Raw genomic sequence first — 24,782 nt, forward strand, 5'->3', positions numbered from 1 at the left:
TTCCGTACCTCAAAAGGAAAAAACGGAACCCTTATAGGATCACTCGTGCGTCTGTCTGTCCGTCCGTCTGTCACAGTCGATTTGCTCGGAAACTACTGGACCAATTAAGTTTAAATTTGGTACACATATGTAAGATTGTGACCCAAAGACGGATATGTAACGTCAACAAATAAATTTTAAACATAAGGGCTACTTTTGGGGGGTAAAAGATAAAATGAGAAAATAAAGTTTTGCAAACTATTTCGTGTTACATATCAAACGAAAGAGCTCATTGTGAGAATCTCAAATATATTTTATTTATAAATTTATGATAAAAATTTTAGAAGTTATTCAAGAAAATAGACAAAAAATGACCATTACCCCCCCTCTATCTCCGAAACTACAAGGTCTAAAATTCTGAAAAAAATACACTAAATAGTCCTTTACCTAAAGATGACAGGAAAACCTATTAGAAATCTAGAGTCAAGCGTGAGTCGGATTTAAGAACAAAAATGTGGTTTCGGTTATTTTAGGGACACAGCCGCAATGGTTTAGGTGAAACGTGATGTAGACGCTATTGTAAAGGCCCTAAGCCCTTAAGCCTAAGGCCTTACATCCGCGTAAGGCCGAAGGCCCGAAGCGTCCCGAAGAGGCGTGCCATTAGCTTCAAGCGTGAGTCGGACTGGAGACAAAAAATGCGACTAGGCTGTATCTGGAACACAGCCGCAATAGTACTTGTAGTACTGATTGATTAGGTTACTATTGTTACGTATTTTAAAAAGCACTATACAGGTGGCCAAAAAATAAACTAAGTGTATTCCAGTTGCCAACGTGCAACCCCGAAATCGCGAAGAAAAATTTGGCTGTTTCATACATTTTGGCTGCTCCGTTTTCTACGAGAGGATACATTTTTTTTTCGATTTCGGCTGGTCCCATAGTAAAAGTTGTAAAGCTCAGTATAATCCAAAAACCTCCCTGGCTGAGGGAACGCACTTATTTTTTGGCCACCCTGTAGGTATTATCTCTCTTCGGCCTTCGCTTTTAAAACACTTGTGGAAGTTGTAGGAAGTGCGACCCGTCGGACTCTCCGAGCTATCAGGCCTACGCGGAGCTCGGTCTTCAGTCTTCGCATTTGGACACTAGTACTATTGTTCGGCATTTAATCTTCCTATCTAAGCTACTTTGCATAGTTGCGGAGATATAAGCCACCACGCCCGAAAACTTCATGTTACATCTGGTTTTTGATTGACCCATTCGGGTTTTTCACGTTACGTATCACGTACAAAAAAAATATTAAAAAATTGTGTGATGTACGGAACCCTTGCAACGCGAGTCCGACTCGCACTTGACCAGTTTTTTTACAAAAGACCTACATAGGTAGTAATAAACACTCAATAGATTGCATACAAATTAAACTATATTATCCATTGTATGTTCCATAGTTATCGTTGCCTAGTTTAAATAAAGTGTCACACATAAAAAGCCTTTTGTGAAGTCGCGGAGCCATCAAATTGAAATGTTTTCTCAATCAAGTGACAAGTGCACTCGCTGTGTTGCTCTGAGTAAAAGTTGCGGTATTTTATCTCAGATCCATCTACAGGCCACCGGTATTATGGGAGTTATGAGAACCTCACTGTCTGCTCCGTCGCGATCAGTGTGATAGCATGATTGGCGTTAGGGTTCCATTCAAGTATAGCGATCAACTTTCAACTTATAGCGATCTAAAACACGGCGACTTATTAAGTAATCATTAATTGAGGACAGGAGAGATCAGTAATTTTTTTAACCGGAAAAAAGAAAATATAACTTTGTTTTACTTTGGGGAAATTTTGCCGGGAATTTTCATAACATAATGTCAAGATTATTTCTTGTTCAATTGCAAAATTTCAAATAACCTAGAGGCGTATTCTTATAGTGGTAAAATTGATACCTGCTTCGTTCTGATAGTGTAAAAGGTGACGTTTCCGGTTGAAAAATCATCTATCAGATCAACAATTCCAAATCAAATTCATAACCTGTTATTACAATCAGAATTCGTATACTATTGAGAATGTAACATATTAATCCATTACATGTTAAATGTTAACTGAAGGGAACCACTCAACTCTATAGCACGTCGATTTGCACCATAACTAATGATGCGATATTGTGTATCTTTTGTTTTAAGCTCGACGTTAGATGCTTTCCAGTTAACGTGACGTAATTTGTCGCTACCAGTACAATTTAAGCCGATCGTGGGAAATTATCAAAGTCATTCTTACTACAATCCATATCATTTGTAATCATTATATTATATATCATTTAAATAAACAGTGAGATTAACTGCAGTCATCAATTATAATTAAAATAAGTTTCGCTTTTCTTTGTTCCTTTACTTTCTTTCTTCGGAAACTGTAATCAATACAAAATATACACTATTGTTATTAATTATACCGACGAAAAGTACTTTCTATGTGATACTCGTACGTTGTATAAAGTAATTGCCGTAAATTCATTCTACGGTACGCATTTCATGCCTTTTCTATCAACTGAATGAAATCGAAAATGAAAGTTGCTAAACCGCTGTCTAAACTAAATTGTTAATAATCCTGCAAACAAACTTCTAGTTAAATCAGTGTCTAATCGATTATGGCATGGGTTGCGTCATTTACCGTATTTGTCAAGAATAAAAATTAAAAACATTCTATGAAGAGAAATTTTGAATTTACAAACCAGTTTAAAATTAATAATCGTATTTATTTTATTTATGAATTTTTTGTCTTTATTATTAATGGTTACTCTGCGCGTCTAGTTCTACTTCATCTTTTAAGTGTTTATTTGGGACAACATTGATTTGTTTTGTGCATGTTATGTATGGTTAATATGTCTTTACTGAAACATGCCGAGCGTTTTTCGACTTAAAATACGTGAGTGACCCGTTCTATATATATTTAATATGTCTTTAATGTCTAACATAATAAAAGCTAGGCTAAATATAGCAATGATACCGCTCTATTTAGTTAAGTAAGTAGCTAAAAATAACTAAAGAGGTTATAAATTCACTGAAGCTAAAAAATACTAGTTCTTGGCTTGCTATAATTAATTCATGCTGATGTATACCAGGTGTGGCCTGTAACATGAGCAAATAATTAAAACATAGATTGTAGGTACTCCTCAAACGGTGACACTTTTGTTCTGCAACTTTTAAAAATGATGAAGTATTTAGACTCCCTATTTTTCATACAAAATAAATATTATCTTCAATGGACGCCATCGCCACCCCATATCATTGTGATTGACGTTGCTTGTCACGCCTTAAACATAACAGAATTCGCAATACATTGTGTCTTAGAATAAACTTTAAAGTGTATTAAAAATCAAACCACAAGTTATTTTTAAAAGTCGTTGAACAAATGTTGGTCAGTATGAGGAGTACCGCCTACAGTTTAATTTTTTGCTCATATTACAGGCCACACCCGGTATGATTAAAATATTGCTAAACGTTTCCATTGAAGGAAGTACAACCAGGGTGACTATACTGATTATTACTACAAAGGTACTTACGGACGCTTGGGATTTTATCAAGGCTAATTACGAGAGTTTAGTACCAGCATACCTTTAACTATCGAGGGTAAAAATGCAAATTGCCAAATAAAGTTCCGCCAGAAAGCAAGTCCCTTGCAATGGCTCATTGACAAATAGTGAAAAGACAAACTGCAAATGCAAACAATGATTGCACATCCCAAAGCTAAATTGGTAATAAAGCCATTAAGGTTTAAGGGTTGGGAAACCCGATGCCGATGGGAAATTCACCATAACCGGTGTCGTCACCAGATTTGTCGCGGAATCTCTATTGACGGTCAGTAAACTTGCGCAAACTTGGGCTCTAGTTCTGAAAGGTACTAAAATCTCAGCGTTGGATATGGGTCTGAGAACCTATGTAAATTTAGTGAACTGCGTGAACTGCAATAGGACAGGTATTTGTTTAAAGCTCGCTAAGTTTGGACACAGAAGAGTAACTGAGCACAAACTCTAACATTCTTCTTCTTAATCGGATACTCTTGTCAGAGCAGTCGTGGTCATTGAGGTCGTTGTACGGCCTTTTTTGTTGTTTCCCGCCATGCTTCTCTATTTATTGCATTCCGCACGAACAGATTTAAAGGTGACCCGGTGAGAGCTTTAACTCTAACATTGCATCACAAATTAAATCATCATTAAAATATTCAACGTCTGCCCCTCATCTTAGTATAATATCTGGAAACATCCTTAGGAAATCAGAGTTGCACTCGGCAGGCTTATCCCAAATATTGTCTGAGGCACTTAGTATTTACGAAAGCGCCCTTGCCCTTCTTATCCACAGGGAAAACTATTTGAATTATTCCGCTTTCTTCACGATGCTTTTCTTCAACGAAGAACACTGATAAAACGTATTTATATTTCATCATCGGCATACGATTCTGACGGAACCCTCACTCTGGTTTGGAACCTAAATGAGTCAAAATTGTACTTAATATTAAAGTCGTTTTAAAATATGTACACGTGATATAGAGTTAATTTAATTTAGTATGTTCTCGTACTTTGTAGTGGTACAACATTTGACTATAAGTACTGTAACCCCGATGGAATTGTCCATATAAGAAGATCGGGATAACTACAAGGCTAAATAAGTAAATCAGTGGCTAAGTGACAATAGTATCAACAAGACAATGGGGCTATTCCCATCCTAACACAATTCGAACGGGTCCAAATACTTGCGAAATATTTTCACACAAGGCTTTCAATGGCCTATTCTAACGTCGTTAGACATATCAGGGCATTTGGTTACTTATTGTAGGTATGGGAGAATCTCTATTGATATATTGGAATGTGTTTAGAAAGAGGATCGTGTGTAAAAAATATACTGTTAAAATGTTTATCCAATTATGAAATAACCTTCATTGTTTCAATATCACTTGCTCCCTCTAACGCATAAATGCGTCCCTTGGAGTGGCCGGCGCTGGCCCATCGTGTAGAGGAGCCAAGGTGCATTATGCATCCCAAGGTCGCCGTTTTCGAGTCCGATTTCGATCCTAACGCCGATAATGCGTACTTTGAGACTAGCGCTATACACCGTGGGCTTCAGAAACCCAACAAATTTTAAGCACCCACTTCTGAGGTCATGAGGATCACAAAGAAAAATGTTATTAAATTTTTGGTCAAATTCGGCAAAAAAAATTGTGTTTGCACATGACACGTTTCTTTTTAAATCTTGGCGAAAAAAGGAAACATTACAACGAATAGTTTATTATGTTTTTAAATTTATAGATTATTTTTGCGAGTTTCCTTTAAAAAAACTTTAATGTCTGTCAGTAGGTCTAATAAAAGTTGATCGATTTCAGAAAACTTTGTTTGACATTTTACCTAGTCTCTAAATGTTCGATCAATAAGACTCATGCGATTGCCATTTTTGAAGGGTTATCCGCAGATATAAGGCTAAATAAGTAAATCAGTGGCTAAGTGACAATAGTATCAACAAGACAATGGGGCTATTCCCATCCTAACACAATTCGAACGGGTCCAAATACTTGCGAAATATTTTCACACAAGGCTTTCAATGGCCTATTCTAACGTCGTTAGACATATCAGGGCATTTGGTTACTTATTGTAGGTATGGGAGAATCTCTATTGATATATTGGAATGTGTTTAGAAAGAGGATCGTGTGTAAAAAATATACTGTTAAAATGTTTATCCAATTATGAAATAACCTTCATTGTTTCAGGTTGCAATTTCTACCCCGTCGGCGAGTATCTGAAATTTGTCAGAATACCGGAAAATCTACAAGTGGGGGATGAAGTTCTAAAAGTGGAAGTTCATCCAAGGTTAGTTCTGGCTAATTAAATAGTTCTAATGTCGCTTCTACACTAGTGTTACAATATGTTAACCAAATATGTGCTTATAGGGTGTAAATAAACTATAAACCCTTTAAGTACATATTTCGTTTGATAGTCTAGGTACTCTAGGTATACTATTATGGTAGTGGCATTTTCTGAAGTATACCTTAAGAAATGTTTTGTCATTGAAGTTTAAGATGATTGTATTTTAAGATGTATAGATATTGGTCAAGACAAAACAATGTATAGCAATCCAAAACCCATTAGGACTAAGTTAGACTGGACAACAAATCCGTCACAAATCTGCATGACCGCTTGCAAAACTGACCTAATTCTATGTAGGTACCAAAGCATTACAAAATTTACCGTCTTCATTTTAGGGTTCAATTTGCTTTGAATTTATTTCATGAGTCCTTTGTCGTGAGAAAGGATCGAGATGTTCGGATTACCATCTCCATACCAGGCTGTAATGTAACTAGTCTAATCTTTACTTTATTACTCTAGCAATACGAGTTCTCATGCTTTGTATTTAGCATTGGGACAACATGAGCCATTTTTCTTCTTAATTGACATGAATTTGGATTCGTATTGGTAGGTACGTGTTTTGAATTACAATGGGAGTTGGTCGCTTGCTGCATCTTTGAGAACAATGGCCACATTGGAATTCGTGTTATATGGTATTGTAAAAGTATGGAATTTAATTATTTTACACGCCTTGAATATTAGAAAAGGTTTTAGGTAACAAACACATTTTGATTCAATGGACAGGTCAAGAACAGGAGAGATGTATAAACCTTTACCGTCATAAAATCATTAAAATCAACTATGCTTTTATGGATTTTTAATTTTTGTGCATTGATATTTTTTAACGAGCTGTCAGATTTTAAGTATTCTATGGATACGTTTTCTTGTGGTTGATTTCAAACATTACTGAAGACAAGAAACACTTAATTAACATTGTAGGACAGTAGGCTTAGCACAGGAGCGCCGCCAGGTAGATTACCCGTATCTTTTATAATATAATATATATGTAATTAATAATAGGTTGGTAGGGCGAGATATTGTTGCGGCAATGTGTTAGGCCTATCCATTTGTACCTATATTTCGTAAGTTGGTCGGTTAGAAGTTTGAGTTATATAAAAAAGAAACTTTCAATTACCTTGATTTTCCTAGCATAAGGTATAGCATAGGATTTATACATATAAGCAGAATGTATACTTACTGCGAAAGTGTTCTCGTAATTTTAGGTACGATATTGGTATTAAATACTGGATGTTACGTTAGGGTTAAGTCTGAATGGGGTTAGTGGCTGCAATGTGAAAAACTAACTCGTCAAGCGGGCCATGAAAAAGTTCGTTATGATGCGGCGTTAGTTTAGCAGCCCTGTTTTTTATAGTAGACACGACGTTCTGAGTAGGCTTGCGTCAGGTTTGCGTGATATTAGCCGACTGGGCGTGTTCGGATGTGAAAAAACTTGATAGTAAAACAATTTAAAATGGAAAGGTGACTGCATTGTAGAAATAAGTATAGGTATGCACTGTTACTAACTACCTAGTTTAACAAGTAGGTAGCTACTAAACTGTTCTAATAGTCGTAAGTAGTAAATCGTTGGTCGTAAAATCTTGAATGTATCTACTGAGCCGAGCCTAACATTTAGTAGGTACTTTTCAAATGACTGTAATGGCAATATTTCTGTCAAATTAATATGCATGTTGTGCTCATTTTGGGCGTCACTAGTTGGTACTGACTGATGTTTAGTAATTTGCGGTTACAGATACTCAACGAGCGTAACCACGCATATAACTTTACCAAGTTTCTTGTTTAACTAGTCTATATTAAAATAATAGACACGTCATTTTAGTTAATAGTGCGTGCCTATATACCTGCTATTACTTCACACATTTACTTAATTAGATTAGGGGCCCGTTTCTCAAAAGCTTAATTTGTAATACAAGCGGATGTCACTTTTTGACAGCTTTTGTTAGAAAGTGACTTCCAGTTGTATTGCAAGTTACAAGGTTTTGAGAAACGGGCCCGCGAACGCGACCTATACGAAGTCAAATAAATAGGAAAAGCACTAGTTGCGCTTGATATTGTAGTTATGTACCTACCTACATTGTTTAGCATTTTAGCTACCTACTTCTAAGAGACCTTCAGACAAAAAATGTCTTCTGTTCCCGAAGCTATACATATAATACTTACTTACTTAAAAATACCTATGGTTGAACCGTTTTGGTTTATGGATATTTAGTTTACTGGACTGGGAAGCCGAAGTGATGGAAAACCACGAACCAGATGGTCGGACGACATTATAATGACGGCAGGGCAGGGCCGACCTGGCATAGAAACGCCGTTCAGAACAACATGGAAATCCATGAAAGAAGCATAATATGTCCAGCAGCAGAGCAGTGGACGCAAATATATGCTAAGAAGAAGATAAACTATCTAGTTTTAGTCTCAAAGCTAGCTTCTTCTATTAGAAAATGACCGCGCAGCCGCCAAAGATAAGTGGTAGACCTATAGTAACCATCTATCTACTAAATAACTCATCGTACATATCTACCGACGCGGTATACATCTATACCTCTAGGCTTCAATCAGCGACAATCCATCATAAAACATCTAATATTATGCATTTCCCAGTTGTAGCTCTAGCTTCCTTATATCAACTTGTTACGTTGTCGGGTTATTTGTCAACAACCTGGATTACAGCATAACATGATAGTTTATACCTACATGTATGTTTTTAACGAGTGTTGTAGTATTTCCGTCTATTTCTTGTTATTGTCCAAGGGAATTCTGCCAAGGATCTTATTACTATTGCTATAGCGACCCTGTCAACATTTCATCTATCACAGATCATGAAATATAGGGCTATACTTCATGGTCTGTGATAGGTAGCTGACAGACGGAAGGACAGCACGAGGCTTGATAACGATTTTCCGTTTGCCACTCTTAAGTAATCCCTGTAAGTTAAGTAATCCCTTATAAAGCAACTACACTTATAATTACACCTCCTCATTATGATAAGAACCATTGCTAGTTATTACAGCCGTATCTAATATTACTGTAGATAATAGGTTAACCACTTTGTTTTCATAAAATGTATTACTAGGTATTTATAGAACTATTGTGCTTTTACCGGTATACTTAGTTGTTTAAGTGAACATTGCAGTTATCAGTTGCATCAAGCTTGCGGTTTCTCTATTGTTTGAGTCGTAGATCATTTCCCCGTCAGGTGGAACATTATACGAGTTTTTGTCACTCCTATCCAGATTGGTCCATGCTGTCCATATCATATCTTTATTTGTAATGAAATTAAATGAAAAGTCTTTATTTGAGGCAACTAGTGGTCAATAGATAAATAGCTTAAAACTAGCATACATATTATAAAAAAATATATCTTACAACTACAAAAATAAATCGATGCATTACGCAACCCCGCGGAGTCAGCGAGCCGGCCGCGGAACCGCCGGAACTTAATTATGTTGTAGGATGCAAGATGCAAATTTATAAGTCCTAAGATCTACATACATATTTTAGATGCATGTTAAAGATTAGATGCGTCTATAAAGACATAATTATGAGGTTATTGCGAGGTCTGCGAGCCTCTGTAGTTAAACGCTTCATAATGTCGCGTCTGTGGAAGATAGTCTATGGTTTCATTACTTCCAGGAAATATATAACTAATATAATAGCTTTATAATACGTACACTTTCTCCCGTCATTTAAAGAATTATTTGTTATGTAAATTAATAGTTATATTAGATACTTAGTGGTGTGGTTTTCCGTCGAATGGCTCCTCTAAACGATGGGCCAGCGCCGGCCACTCCAAGGGACTCCATGCGGAAGAATGAGATAGCAATATCACTTGCTCCCTCTAACGCATAAATGCGTCCCTTGGAGTGGCCGGCGCTGGCCCATCGTGTAGAGGAGCCAAGGTGCATTATGCATCCCAAGGTCGCCGTTTTCGAGTCCGATTTCGATCCTAACGCCGATAATGCGTACTTTGAGACTAGCGCTATACACCGTGGGCTTCAGAAACCCAACAAATTTTAAGCACCCACTTCTGAGGTCATGAGGATCACAAAGAAAAATGTTATTAAATTTTTGGTCAAATTCGGCAAAAAAAATTGTGTTTGCACATGACACGTTTCTTTTTAAATCTTGGCGAAAAAAGGAAACATTACAACGAATAGTTTATTATGTTTTTAAATTTATAGATTATTTTTGCGAGTTTCCTTTAAAAAAACTTTAATGTCTGTCAGTAGGTCTAATAAAAGTTGATCGATTTCAGAAAACTTTGTTTGACATTTTACCTAGTCTCTAAATGTTCGATCAATAAGACTCATGCGATTGCCATTTTTGAAGGGTTATCCGCAGATGGTCTAGAACGCAAAATGACTGGTGTGTTGTTTTGCCTAAATCGCAGTTAGTCTACATCGCAAACGGTCTAGAACGCAAAATGCCCGAATTATTTTTTCTGTTTTATCTTATTTATAGCGATGTCGACGTAGCCCCGCTTCCGCGGGGCTCCTATTCTTTGCTGTTTGGCCTTCGGCCATTTGAAGATACCTAACGAACCTAACCTACCTATGTAAAATGTAGTGATATAAAAAGTGGGCATTTTGCGTTCTAGACCGTCTGCGATGTAGGCAAAACAACACACTAGTCATTTTGCGTTCTAGATCATCTGCGGATAACTCTTTTTGAACTGTCAGCCTGGTAAAGGGTAGCCCTGACATCTATGGAAATTGCGCGCGATTAATGGGAAAATAATTAAGTAATTACATATGTATACCCAATCATACTATGTGGAGATACGGGGAAACTAATAAATGCGTAACACCAATAATTGACGTTCAGATTGTCATTGTCATCAATTAATACGTTTCTCGTTGAATTTTAATTAGTCTTTACAGTACGAAATGCGACGATTGACCTCCGTTAGCAGAAAAACTTTACCATTTACACCCAGTATCTCTAAAGGTGAGAAAAGGTCGAAAATAACAAAGAGGCGAGGTCAAAAAACTAATTTCAACGGTACATACGTACAGACTATTACATGCGTTTGTGTATCGAAATGATGCAATAGGTATAACAAACTTAACAAACTGAAATTTTGTCTTATTTTAAATATCATATTCATCCATCCGTATGCATAACCTAGATCACATCTAGATCAAAGAGACACATTTTATTATGTCTCTTTGATCCAATATTATGTAACACTATTAAAAAAAGTATTACGTAGTGATTCGACACATTAAATTATTTAATTATGCATAACGATGCATAATAAAGTTTATGTTGAAGAAAGTTGCAGTCATATTTTAATATTACAGTTACATATGTTACCATGTCATGCATAATTATGGACGATGAAAACGTAAATTATATATTCGTAGGCAGTTTTAGGGTTCTGTAATTGTATGGTTTATAAGTTCATGTAATACCTATCTATAAGACATGTTGTTTGTGAATTATCCTAGCAGTTCTCGCTTCAATATTTCGAATTATTTGGAGTGGCCGGCGCTGGCCCATCGTGTAGAGGAGCCATTACCTGTGCAGTTGACAAAACTGCGCAGGCATACCCTAGGTGTGTGGCCAGCTTAAGTAATTAGTAAGTAGGTATCTAGTGAACCTGAGATCTCGTTCTACTGTCATTACATTACGTAAAACGTAAAGTAACACATCCGCATAGAGCTTCCGGTTGATGGGAAAAGGCATTGGTCGCCGAGGTTACGGTCTCTTACAATCTGATAACATTTTATAATTTTACTTTACGTAATTGAGCATGTATTTCATTACGATAAAGTGTTGACGGGCATTTAAATAATGGATGAGTAAAATATTGTATTGGCATTTTGCATGCGTTCGTCTTGAAGTTTTAGAAAGCTTAGAGCCCCGTGGGTTCAGGTTTTGTCAATTTCACTCCGAACAACGACGGCAAAAAAAATCACATTTGTTTTATGGGAGCCCTACTTTTTACACCAAACCCTATGTGGATTTGCGACCCACATTAAAGAAATTACCTTTCAATACTTACATGAGTTTGTTTATCAGTTTTGCATAAGAAAAGTTAGAAACATTGAAAACGGCTACAATAGTTATTTGTACAACAAGAGATCAAAGTTTGATATTTCTTCGAGTGCTTATTTTGAGTCCCGTGCAAGCGAAAGATTCTATAATAGATTCACGAGCGTAGCGAGTGAATCTAATTTAGAATCTTGAGCGTAGTAAGGGATTCAAAAGCGTACGAGATGTAAATAACTTTGATCTCGTGTAGTACACAAAATTTTTCACCCTAAGCAGTGAGAACATACCTAGAGGGACAGAGATAATAGAACCCAAGTATATCGAACTTGTATTAGACCCCGCATGTTGAAATGACATTTGACTATAAAGGTCACTTGAATGTCATTTTGTCTCACTCAGTGAGCAAAATGCGATTTTGCTCACTGAGTGAGACAAAATGACTCAGTGAGCAAAATTGCATTTTGTTCACTGTTTTTAAGAAGCAAAGTACCCTTGTTCGAGCTGCTGAGGTGAAAAAGTATGACCTTGATAATTATTATATATCTAACCTACCTAAACGCCAGTCATCAAGTAAATATTGCAATGAAACGAAAGGTACCTACACAATGCACTTACCCTGTTTTCCGACTTTTCCACATGTTTAGCTCCAAACACACACAACACTGCAATAAACGATACTATAAGTACTATACTTGCAAAGCTGGCTTCTGTTCTGTCCACAATATCGCTCAGCTGCTGCTCTCACTTTTCACTATAAGTACACTGATGTGATGTCCTTGATGCTTTTAGCCACACAATTGATATAGTCCGCACCCTTAGAAATTAGTAAAATTTGAATAAAACTTCATCATAATGGCAAAATCGCGGAGCGTGCCGGGCGGTTTTTTCGACTGGTTAGTTTTTCCTTTTTGCCACCGATGCTACGAGCGCTGCAGTCGCGCAAACCGCGTGCACGGACATTCCTGCGTTAATTTTATTTGTAATATTACGACGACCGTGTTTATTAAATGGCTTACTAATCATTATTTAATATTTAAAATTAACAAGGACCTTGAAATGTTAAAATTAAGTATTATAATTTTTTAAACATTATAAGTTTTATGTTAAGCGCCATCTAATGGCGATGTATTAATACGCTAGCCACTAGAATAGAAAATGCAACCGCGGTTGGTGCTCGCTCTGCTCGCTTTCTTCTCTGAATATTAGTCTGTAAACGTATCCGTTATATCCGTTAGATGTCGCTGTAGATGAAATTTTCGACAAATCACGAATGTTTTGTAAATAAAAATAATGAATAGACTAAAACAACGGTTCAATAGGTACTGTATTATTGTTATTTCCAAAAGGATTAAATTTTGACCCGAGTAACAGAGAATATTGGCTAATGCTAAAATATTATGTTATTGATATAGAATTACAAATTAAAACCTAGGCAGTTTAGTTCCAGAAAAGTAGCCCGTTCTTACTAAATAAATAAGTACCTATAGGCTTGGTTTAGCACAATTTTTTGTACAGTCCAGTTTACAGACATCTTTCATTTTTGAACTTTTATATTTTCTCGAGGTTAGGTCCCACAGATTTAGGGAGTTTTCCAGTTTTACTTATATCCGCGACGGGAATCCGTTGCCATCTCTACAGTAATTACAAATAATAAAGTTAATCTGCGTCCATCGCTAAAGCCTAAACTTTGTACTCATTGTCGGGAACACGGATAAGTTGATAATGATAACACAAATAGATTTCACAAATGCATTTCACTTGACTACTTACATAAGTAGTCGTTTTCACAGCAATTGATAACACTACTAATATTAATTTATTGTACCTACGCAATTATTTCAAAAACTATTTATGTAAAACGATATTTTGAAGATAGATTGACATTGCAATTGCAGCCCTTTTTCTTCTTTATGGCAGCGTAGTCCGAGTTCGTTAAAATTGACCATAGAGGTTTTTAATTATAGGGCGATTTAGGGGGAGGGGGTCGACCATGTCTTATTTTTCTTACGGGGGGGTGGGAGGAAGTCTTGATTAATGACAGTGTAGTGCAGGTATAAAGAAAAACCTTAAAATAAATATTTAGTTTAGTACCTCTGCAGGTACAAAATCAATGTTCTGAAAATTGTTACTTTGAAAATCAAAATTAAAACAAACCAGTTAAATTAAATTAAAACAAAGTATTCATTTAATTTTTCCTCTAAATCCTTACGTACCATAAATATTGAACCGGGGGGAAGAGGTGGTCTATTCTTATTTTTTCCTACACAGGGGAGGGAGTTAAAATCCTCACCATCAATTGTAAACAACTTTGATGTGTGAGTAGGTAAGTTACCCACACAAACGAGAACTGCTCAACGAACTCGATATGATATTCAATTACAAAGTAAGTTAAGTGATAAACTTTGCTATAAAATAATAAAATTCACAAATTAAACATAGGATCCTAAAAGTTTTTGTAAAGTTATTAGGGTTTGGAAAAAATAAAGCCTAAGTAGGTCAAGCTTATTCGAAAAGATCATGAAGTTATGTTATAGATAGACGAATTAGACGTGCAAGTCTCGCAAGCGGTGTGCCGTCTCTCATAACGATCTGTATATTACAAAGCGCAAGTGCACATGCACCCGGTGTGGATGTCGGCGGCCGATCGTAAGATCAGGCAGATCGTAATGTTCCTGTGTATTGTTTTGAGGATCGTCACATGAAACCAATATATAAGTAAGATAGGTTCGTTAGGTTGCTTCAGATGCCCGAAGGGCAAACTGCCCAGAAATAGGAGCCCCGCTTAGCAGGGCTCCGTCGACTCAGGGAACGAGTCAAAGATTTTCACGTTTCACGTTTCACGATATGCCTAGGAATTTCACGATATGCCTGATCTTACGATCGGCCGCCGACATGGACACTGTGCACAGGCCTTTACTCTTAGGTAGGTGATGGGTATTTTAACATATTTTCGACTAGTTTAATGAAAGGTGCCTATACAAGGTGCTAAAGTAGGTGTAGACCTACCTGTGCAGTCTTAATTTGAGAGGCAATTTTGTCTTGTACCTACGTTGTATGTAGATCTATGAAAGGTACTTACAATATTTTGGTTTAGCTGTCAAAAACTCCGGACGATAGGTCACTCGTTTTAGTAATTTTGCATATTCGGAGGCAAACGAAGGACTCCTTATGTAGGTTCCCTATAACCATGGGCAAACGACAGAATGTCTTGTTCATTCGCCATCAGATACATTGGAGCGGCCGAGATGCTCAAAAATATCTGAACACGCACTTTTGCGCCTTAACAATGAAGTCGTGTTCAGATATTTTAGAGCACCCTGGCCGCTCCGATAAATCTGATGGTGAACTGTTCTCATCAGATGACTCAACAGCCTGTCTCATCCTTTCAGAAAGAACCTCAGCCTGCAGCCCGTAGACCGGGAGGAGGATGCCGAATTTTTCACTTACCGCGACGTGAACCGGACGCATGTGGCGGTCGTGCTCGCGCAGCCGGTCGACGCGCTGGTCGACAGCGACTCGCCGCAGAACGTCGTCAAGTTCCGACTGGGATGCGACTACGACGCGGGAGACGACTTAGTGAGTACTTTTAATTAGTTTTTATGACGCTACAGACTGGCTTCAAAGGTCCCTACAAGGTGGTCTTACAGTATAAGTAAGTAAATATTCTTTATTGCACCAATAATTATACATTTTAACCCTTCGCAATGCCATGTGAAACTGCAAATAAATATTAAAGAAAAATAGAACCAAGTAACAACAGGCGGTCTTATCCAGTATAATGAATGAATGAAATGAATGAAAATGAATGAAAACATTTATTTTCAGGCAACTATTGGCCCATAGATAAATACCATATTATTGCCTGTATTATATGTATATATAATACAGGCTGACGCGTTCAGCAGTTCAAACGAAGGTCCGTAATAACTGAGGGCTACTGATTTCTGACGCGCACCTGAACCGATGCAGAGGGCGGGGAAGAAGACAGGCACATCTTGCAACCCGAATAAGTAAGCCCCTACGCTAGGAGAGGGTCAAGCGTCTATCCTTCTCCTTTCCTCCTTTCCTCCTCCTCGCCGATAGAAAGGAGAGGAACTCCTTTCTATCGGCGTGGGTAATCCTGGCGGGCGTAAGATAGGCCAGGGCAGTTAGTAGGGTCGGTGGAATCTCAGACTTCTTCAAAACAAACGGCATGAAGAGTGACTCTAAAGTGGCTTTCAGTGGGTATACCTCCTCTTGACTCTTAACAGGCGAGGATTGCAGGAGGGAATCCCACATATCCCCCCAATGGCTCCCCAGGCCGAGGTGTATGCGTAGCGCATTTTACAACTCCGTCAACAAAACAACAACATATCGATTTAGGTACCCTTTAAATTAATTGGGCTAGACTTCCAACTTCCTCTGAGAACTATTTGTTAAGTAGAATTAAAACAACTTAGATACATTTTCAAGTAAACAAATCGCAGGCAGCAGTTTGTATAAAATTTTATCTCAACTTCTATTTAAATGTTTACCTTGAATTTGAGAACGGCATAATTTTTGCTGGATAAGTGTCACTAAGATTACTTAATGCGACTGAGTGTCTTCTCTGATGTGCTAAAATATTATTTGGTCTAAGCCTGGTCTTAATAATAAGGTAAGGTTTGAAATTTATCTTAATCAGAGGTAGATACACCAGATTGAGCTGAGCCTTGAGGTATCACTGTGATGGACGGATTAAGCCTTTTTTAGCATTGAATAACCAATGCGTTAATTCCAAATTAGTTAGGTATTCGTGTTTAGAAAAAAAATAGGTACTGGTGAAAAACAGCGTCTAATAAGTTCGAGGATGACTGTGCTTCTTGGAAAGCTTTCAAATTTTCATTTTAACATAATATAAAATGTCAAAAGATAATTTGGAATTTATTTTTGCCATCTAAATTCAAATTAATTGTAGGTACTTAAATAATTTATATTATGTACCTACATAAGAGACGAGCAAACGACACGTAATGTCTGTAAACAAAACAACGTCAACTACAAATAAAATTAATTAAATATGCTCTATTTCTAGTGTTTTTGATATCTGTATTACTTTTTTATGAGTTGATATAATATTTTTCAATGCCTGAATATTTGGCTTCTTATTTGGCTGTTCATAGTATGAACTTCATACATATTTGGTGACGCGTAAGAGTTAATGAATACTAATCCAATTAATATTTGTGTACACAATGTGTATTCGTTTTTAGATATAATAAAATAACGGTAATCCAAATTACCTCTTATAATTTAGACTTAGGAGTTTATTCCCAAATAAGCCTAATTTTAATTTAGTGAATTCGAGTGTCTTCTTCTTCCTCGCGTTATCCCGGCATTTCGCCACTGCTCATGAGAGCCTGGGGTCCGCTTGACAACTAATCCCATGATTTTAATTTAGTGGATTCGAGTCTGAGTGGTAAAGTGATGTGGAATGATTGACGAGAATGTCATGCAGACGTGTAGACGGGGTTGGTTGGTAGCAATCAATACCTACTAAATCTACATCCATCCTATACATACTTTTAAGATTCTATTTATTCAAAGAACGTGCGTAGGTTGTTAAAATAATTTCTAAAATATATTCAGAAACTTATCGCCCACTTTTGTAACATTTAACTAAGCGCTTAATTAACTTTTGAATATTCTTTTAAGCCATTACGACGAGCCCAAATTTTAGTGGATAGACTTTAATTACAGAGTTTCTAGTACCTGATTCATACTGGCCGTATTGTTTATGGTATCAGTTTTTATACGAATGTCTATGTTTGGAATATGTTTAGAATTAGAATTGGATTTGTACTGAAGATGGCTTCCTGAAATAAACAACTGCAATGAATATCCAGGTCTTTCCTTCTTAAATATAAAACATGGTGTCAGAAGATGAGTCTGAAAATGAAGAAGAACGCCATGCCAAAGACGTAGCAATAATTGGGTCGATTAAACCGCTAAAAATCGACAGTCAAGTGCCAGAAAAATGGAGAATATGGAAACAGAAATTCGAAATTTATACTGAAGCAAACAAACTCGACGACTTCCCGGAAAATAGAAAAGTAGCCATATTACTGAATTTACTTGGAGACGAAGGCCTCACAATATTTAACTCTTTCTCCATAGACAGAAAAACAGCCACTCTAAAAGAAGTTATAGAAAAATTCGACGCCAAATTCAATCCACTGAAAAACCTAGCCGTGGAAAGGTATAACTTCTTTTCTAGACAACAAAATTCCGACGAAGATTTCGAAGAGTATGTCACTGTAATAACTAACCTGAGTAACTATTGCGAATTTGGCACATTAAAAGAGAGTCTCATAAAAGACAAATTTGTCATCGGCATATCAGATAAAAAAGTAAAACAAAGACTACTACAAGAAGACAACTTGACAATCGAAAAATGTCTCAAAATTGCAAAAAGCATGAAATTGTCACAGGAACGATCATCTAAAATAAACAATAATGAAAATCAAACAGTTGATTCAGTTTCAAAATCATACCGTCAGCAGCATCGTCGTAATAGCTCAACTGGAAGAAGCATGTCACAGTCTCGAAGAACGTCAACGTCAAACGGAAACAACCACTACCGTCGTGAAAACAGAAGTCCCAGCAATAACTACCGTCGTGAAAACAGAAGTCCCAGCAACACGCGTACGAGCACATGCACACGCTGTGGGCAGATACATCGTTTTAGGTGTCCAGCTAAAGGAGTCACTTGCAGGATTTGTAAGCGTAGTAACCACTACGAAAAGTGCTGTTTCTTCAACAAGAATGTCAATATGGTAAGCATCCGCAGGGATAATGATATCTATATCATAGCAAGCATAGATAACCCTTCCTATAAAAGTAAATGGACAATGAACTTAAAAGTAAACAACAAAACTTTGCCATGTAAGATTGACACAGGTGCTGAAATCAATGTTATTTCTAGATTCGTACTTGAAGACTTGGATAAAAATGTACCTATCATTAGTGCTAATCATAAACTTTATTCTTACACAGGTAACAAAATACCCATTGTTGGAGGATGCTACTTAAAATGCACATTTTCCAACAATGAAACAGCAACGGTCTATTTTGTGGTAGCAGATATTGTAAGTCGAACCATTATTGGACAACAAACCATTGATGAATTTGGGATAGTCAAAAGGGTATTAAACATTGAAGAACAAAAGGTCAGTCAAAATCCTAAAAAGTCGTGTCTAAAATCTTCAAAGTCAAGGTCAGTGCCCAATGTCGTTGATAAATATCCAAATTTATTTGAAGGTCTAGGTTGTCTACCAGTAAAAGCTCATTTGGATGTGGATCCTAGTGTCAAACCTAAGATTAGTGCCACTAGAAGAATACCTTTTGCTTTGCAAACGCGTCTAAAAGAAGAATTAAATAAAATGGAAAAATTAAATGTCATTGAAAAAATTGAAAAGCCCACTGATTGGGTCAACTCTATTGTCGTAGTCGAAAAAGCAAATGGTACCCTTCGTGTATGTTTAGATCCACGTAGCTTGAATGAAGCTATAAAAAGACCTCACTATACGTTTCCTACTTTTAACGATTTGCGATCAAATATAGCTGGTGCAACAGTTTTCAGCAAGTTAGATGCTAGCTCAGGATTCTGGACGATACCTTTAGACGAGGAAAGTAGCGATTTATGCACATTCAATACCCCATTTGGCAGGTACAAATTCCTTCGTTTACCTTTCGGAATTAATTCAAGTTCTGAAATCTTTCACAGAACTATGGTGCAATTATTTGGTGACTTGCCTGGTGTTCAGATATTTATAGATGATTTATTAGTTTTTGGTAAAACGCAAGCTGAGCATGACGAACGATTAGCCAATCTCTTAAAAAGAGCACAGGAAGTGAACATCAAGTTCAATAGGTCAAAATGTCAATTTAATATGTCTGAAGTGTACTATGTGGGTCATATGTTCAACAAAGATGGCATTTCTCCTGATAAGTCAAAAATAAAAGCCATTACCGAAATGCCTAGTCCAACAAATGTCAAGGAATTGCAACGATTCCTAGGAATGGTAAATTACTTAGGTCAATACATTCCAAATTTAGCTGAGGAAACTAGTATTCTTAGAGATTTGGTAAAGAAAGAAAATATTTGACAATGGTCAGAATCTCATGAAAAACAATTTGGTAAGCTAAAGTCTTTAATTTGTAAAGCACCAGTCCTTACTCATTTTGATTTAAAGAAGCCCATAAGAATGTCAGTTGATGCTTCAAAGTCTGCCGTCGGTGCTGTGATTTTTCATGGGAGAAATCCAATAGCTTATGCGTCTAAGTCGCTTACCAGGTCTCAAGAAAACTATGCACAAATAGAAAAAGAACTTTTTGCCATCTTATTTGGTGCCAAGAAATTCCATCAGTATTTGTATGGTAACACTGTTCATGTAGAGACCGATCACCAACCGCTGGTGACCTTATTCAAAAAACCATTAGCCGAGGTTCCTGCTAGACTACAACGCATGATGATTGCCTTACAAGCATATCATTTAGTAGTTTCTTATACTAAAGGGTCAGAAATGTATATCTCTGATACCTTATCTCGAGCTCCTGTACAAGATGAGTCTAATTGTGAATTCAATTTCAATGATTTAGAAAAAGATGTAGAAATTCATGTCAATTTATTAACTTCTCATTTGGCTATTACTAAAGACAAGTTGAATAAAATCCTTGAACACACTAATAAAGATGAATCTTTACAAAAACTGAAACTTTACTTCAAAAATGGATGGCCTAATTCTAAAAAGGAAATTGATCCTATTGTCTCTCCATATTGGAACATCAGAGATGAGATTCATGTTATTAATAACTTAGTTTTTAAAGGTCAAAGTGTTGTCATTCCCATGTCTTTGAGATCTGAAATGCTCTCTATTTTACATGAAGGTCATTTAGGTATTGAGAAAACCAAAGGTCAAGCTAGAGGTACAGTCTACTGGCCCAACATCAATAGCGATATAGAATCAAAGATAAAACAATGTGAATATTGCCTTATGTTCATGAATAATAAGCCTAAAGATCCAATGATGTCGCATGAACAACCTATATATCCGTGGGAAAAGGTAGCTGCAGATTTGTTTGACTATAAGTCCAAAAAATACTTACTTGTTGTGGATAGTTATTCCAATTACATTGAAGTCGCTCATTTACAGAAAGGCAGTGATAGTAATGCTGTTATTACTAACTTAAAGTCTATCTTTGCTCGCCATGGTGTTCCATTGCAACTTCTTACCGATAATGGTCCACCATTCAACTCTCAAGCTTTCAAAGCTTTTTCAATAAATTGGGAATTTGAACATATTACTTCAAGTCCATACTTGCCAAGGTCTAATGGTCTCGCTGAAGTTAGTGTTAGGATTGTAAAAAATATATTCAAAAAATGTGATGAATCAGGAACAGATCCTTATATTGGTCTACTGCAGTATAGGAATTCCCCAAGAGGAAATCTTAGCTCTCCTGCTCAATTACTTATGTCGCGGCAACTAAGAACAAAACTACCGGCTAAAGCCACTGTTTTAAAGCCCAAAGTAGTAAACTTTAAGGAACATTTGGAACATAAGAAGGTAAATTTAGATAAAACAAGATCTTACTACAATCAACATGCTAGGATGTCTCTCCCTTTGAATGATAATGATTATGTCTATTTCAAGAAAAAACCTACTGATAATAACTGGCATAAAGGTAGAATAGTATCTAAGGCTGATCATCCTCGCTCATATATCATTAAAGATAGTGATAATGTTTTATATAGACGCAATCAGCAACATATTTATCGTCCACAGAACAGTGGATGTGTAACTCGGACTAATACTAGAGATTTTGAAAATAATGATGATAACTATGATTCTTATCCTTTTGAGTCTGATAGTGAGTGTATAAGTATCAATAATACTAAAGATCATGAAAATAATAACCATGATACTTATGCTTTTAATTCTGATCAAAATCAACATTCGTTTTTATGTGCAACACCAAATGCCAATAGTTCCAAAAGCCAACATTCATTTCATTCTTCAACACCTAATTGTGCATTTTTATGTTCAACACCAAATGCCAATAGTTCCAAAAGCCAACATTCATTTCATTCTTCAACACCTAATTGTGCACCTAACAGTCCCAATATTCCTAGTTGTGCCAATAGTCCCAATATTCCTAATATTCCTATAACTGACACTGTTATACGTAGAGTACCTACTGGTAACTATACTACTAGAACAGGTAGGCAAGTAATTAAACCAAAACGATTAGATTTATAACTTTAATAGGAATTACAACAATACTGGTTTACTCTATAATCCGTACATCTTATAACATTGCTTTGTCGTCCAATATCAATGGTATAATTTACACTTATCACTTTTCCACTGGTGTCATATTTAACTTAACTTGTGTTAACATTTATTCACAGATGTATTTAATTATAAGGATTGTTTCGATAAAAAAATAACTTGTAAAATTTCTGTTTACAGTATGACCAGTCATGTCAAATGTCACCTGTCACGTCAACGTCAATGAGGCGTTTTATTTTTCATTAAAAAGGGGCATGATTCATACTGGCCGTATTGTTTATGGTATCAGTTTTTATACGAATGTCTATGTTTGGAATATGTTTAGAATTAGAATTGGATTTGTACTGAAGATGGCTTCCTGAAATAAACAACTGCAATGAATATCCAGGTCTTTCCTTCTTAAATATAAAACAGTACCTACTACATTCCAGTTCTAACATCGAATTCTCTACGAATATAATTTAATTATAATTAAGCATTGTCACTTGTTACATTTACAGTATGCAAAATTTCAGCTCCATAAACGGGAAAATAGGTCGATTATTCAGTGTACAATGAACTGAGTACTAGCAGTTATATTTTTCCTGTCTGTGAAACCAAAAATGTCTAAAAATAGAAGAGCGTAAGTGTCGTGAGCGATACACTCTCGTAAACCTGTGGCAGTGTAAAGGTCTCGCCATAAACTTGAGTGGAGGCGATGAACTGTGTGAACTCGTCTTTACCGACATTATTTGCATAATTCTCACTTGGATCGTTTTGATGTATTGTTATTTACATTCGAGTTCATATTCTAAGTACCTTCGAGGTTCTGAGATAAAATAAAAATCCTAAGTAAGAAATATCAAGCATCTTAAAAAGATATTTGCCAACCGTAAACTACGAGTATATCCTGGTTCGGATTCAAGACATTTCGGGTTTTATATTTACTTGCGCTCATGTATTGAAATAAAACCTACATTTCATATCTATTAATTGAAATGATGAAACAATTAAACCATAGGACCTACTGTTAGTAACAATGCACCCCTAATAATGTAACCCCCCTCCCTCCTCCAGACTTGTAGGCTACTATGACCGCTTACCATTGGCGGACGTACGTTTTTTGGCTACCGATGTGGATTAAAACTAAAGGTCGGTAAGTACTGCCTATTAACCGTGCCTATTAACTTCCTATACTTTTTGTAACATCGAAAATTCGAAATGTTGAAGTATTTACATAACCCACATTTTTTCCTAAATGTAAATGACAATAGAAAGCTAGGGCATTCAAACTTGGACCACCGTCGGTAGGTACTACAATTTGGTTGCAATTTTTCAAGCAATTTATCAGTAACATTAAATTACTTAGGTACTTACTTATAATAACTTCCATACATAATATACCAAATCCTTATCTAGTCTATTGTCCTATCAAGTATTTAATTGTGATAACAGCTTAGGTAAGTGTATTAGAAAGCCTCCATATATTAATATTTAGAATACCTTTCGGCGTAGACTTAGATCGCCTATGTAATGTACATTAGAAAAGCCTAAGTAATGTACATACATAAACACATTTATAGCTAGGAGCTCTCAAGTACATAATTTTTAAGAAAAAAAAACCGACTTCTATGGGGCCCGGTGAAAGATTATGGTAGATGGTGCACTATGTAGAAAAGGAGGTAAAACCAGTACCTACTTTCTAGTAGCATTTCGTTTCCGTAAGGGTCGTAGTTATCTAGCCTAACCTAACCCACTTCTCTGATAGCAGTTCGGTTCTGTGAGGATCGCAGTTCGAACCTAATCAAACCCACTTTTCTAGTAGCATTTCGTTTCTGTAAGACTCGCAGTTCTAACCAAACCTAACCCACTTTTGTTCGGTTCTGTGAGGATCGCAGTTCAAACCTAACCTAACCCACTTAACGGCGCATGCGGTGCGGTGTACGGGAGTTTGAGCGGGAGGGGTTTGGCATCATCATACCCACATTTTATGGTAGGTAATCATAGTGGTTTATTTAGTTTAGGTATCATAGTGGTTTTCCGGGTCAAGGTCCGGGTCTCTGAGTCAGAGTCCGGGTCCGAGTCCCGGTCCAAGTCCGGGTCCGGGTCCGAGTCCGGGTCCGAGTCCGGGTCCGAGTCCGGGTCCGAGTCCGGGTCCGAGTCCGGGTCCGAGTCCGAGTCCGAGTCCGGGTCCGAACCGGATCCGGGTATGAGTCCGGGTCCCAGTCCAAGTCAAAATCGAAATTCGAAATCACCAAACATGTACTATGCGTCGTTGAAGAGTTCTGTTCTGATCATCATCAGCAGTTCCACTTCATCAAATGCGACAGTTTTTAATGTAAATGCTTGATTTTATGATGAAAATACAAAAAATTCTATACGTATGCCTTTAAGATTTGAGGAGTTCCCTCGATTCCTTATGGATCCCATCATCAGAACTCGAGCTTGACAGAAATGTGGCTTAAAAACTAAACTTGCTTAACAAACATAAGGAAGAGGACAAATCGCCAAACGTGAACTATGCGTCGTTGAAGAGTTCCGTTCTGATCATCATCAGCAGTTCCACATCATCAAATGCGACAGTTTTTAATGAAAATGCTTGATTTTCTGGTGAAAATACAAAAA

The 24,782-nt window shown here is 36.7% G+C and overlaps 1 protein-coding gene across 8 annotated transcripts in view; it reads left to right on the plus strand.

Annotated features, from left to right (window-relative positions):
* The window catches only part of LOC134676160 (cadherin-89D), a 76,585-nt gene that overhangs the window by 28,437 nt on the left and 23,366 nt on the right, over positions 1–24,782 (plus strand). For all 8 annotated transcript variants that reach the window (XR_010099884.1, XM_063534442.1, XM_063534462.1 and 5 more), the window contains exons 3-4: positions 5,718–5,817; positions 15,258–15,444. Coding sequence is in view for 7 of the 8 variants with exons in the window: in XM_063534442.1 (XP_063390512.1) it covers positions 5,718–5,817; positions 15,258–15,444 (287 nt within the window). In the remaining variant the exon portion in view is untranslated. The remainder of the gene's footprint in view (positions 1–5,717; positions 5,818–15,257; positions 15,445–24,782) is intronic.

This window comes from Cydia fagiglandana, chromosome 2 (assembly GCF_963556715.1).
Source record: "Cydia fagiglandana chromosome 2, ilCydFagi1.1, whole genome shotgun sequence".
Lineage (NCBI taxonomy): Eukaryota > Metazoa > Arthropoda > Insecta > Lepidoptera > Tortricidae > Cydia > Cydia fagiglandana.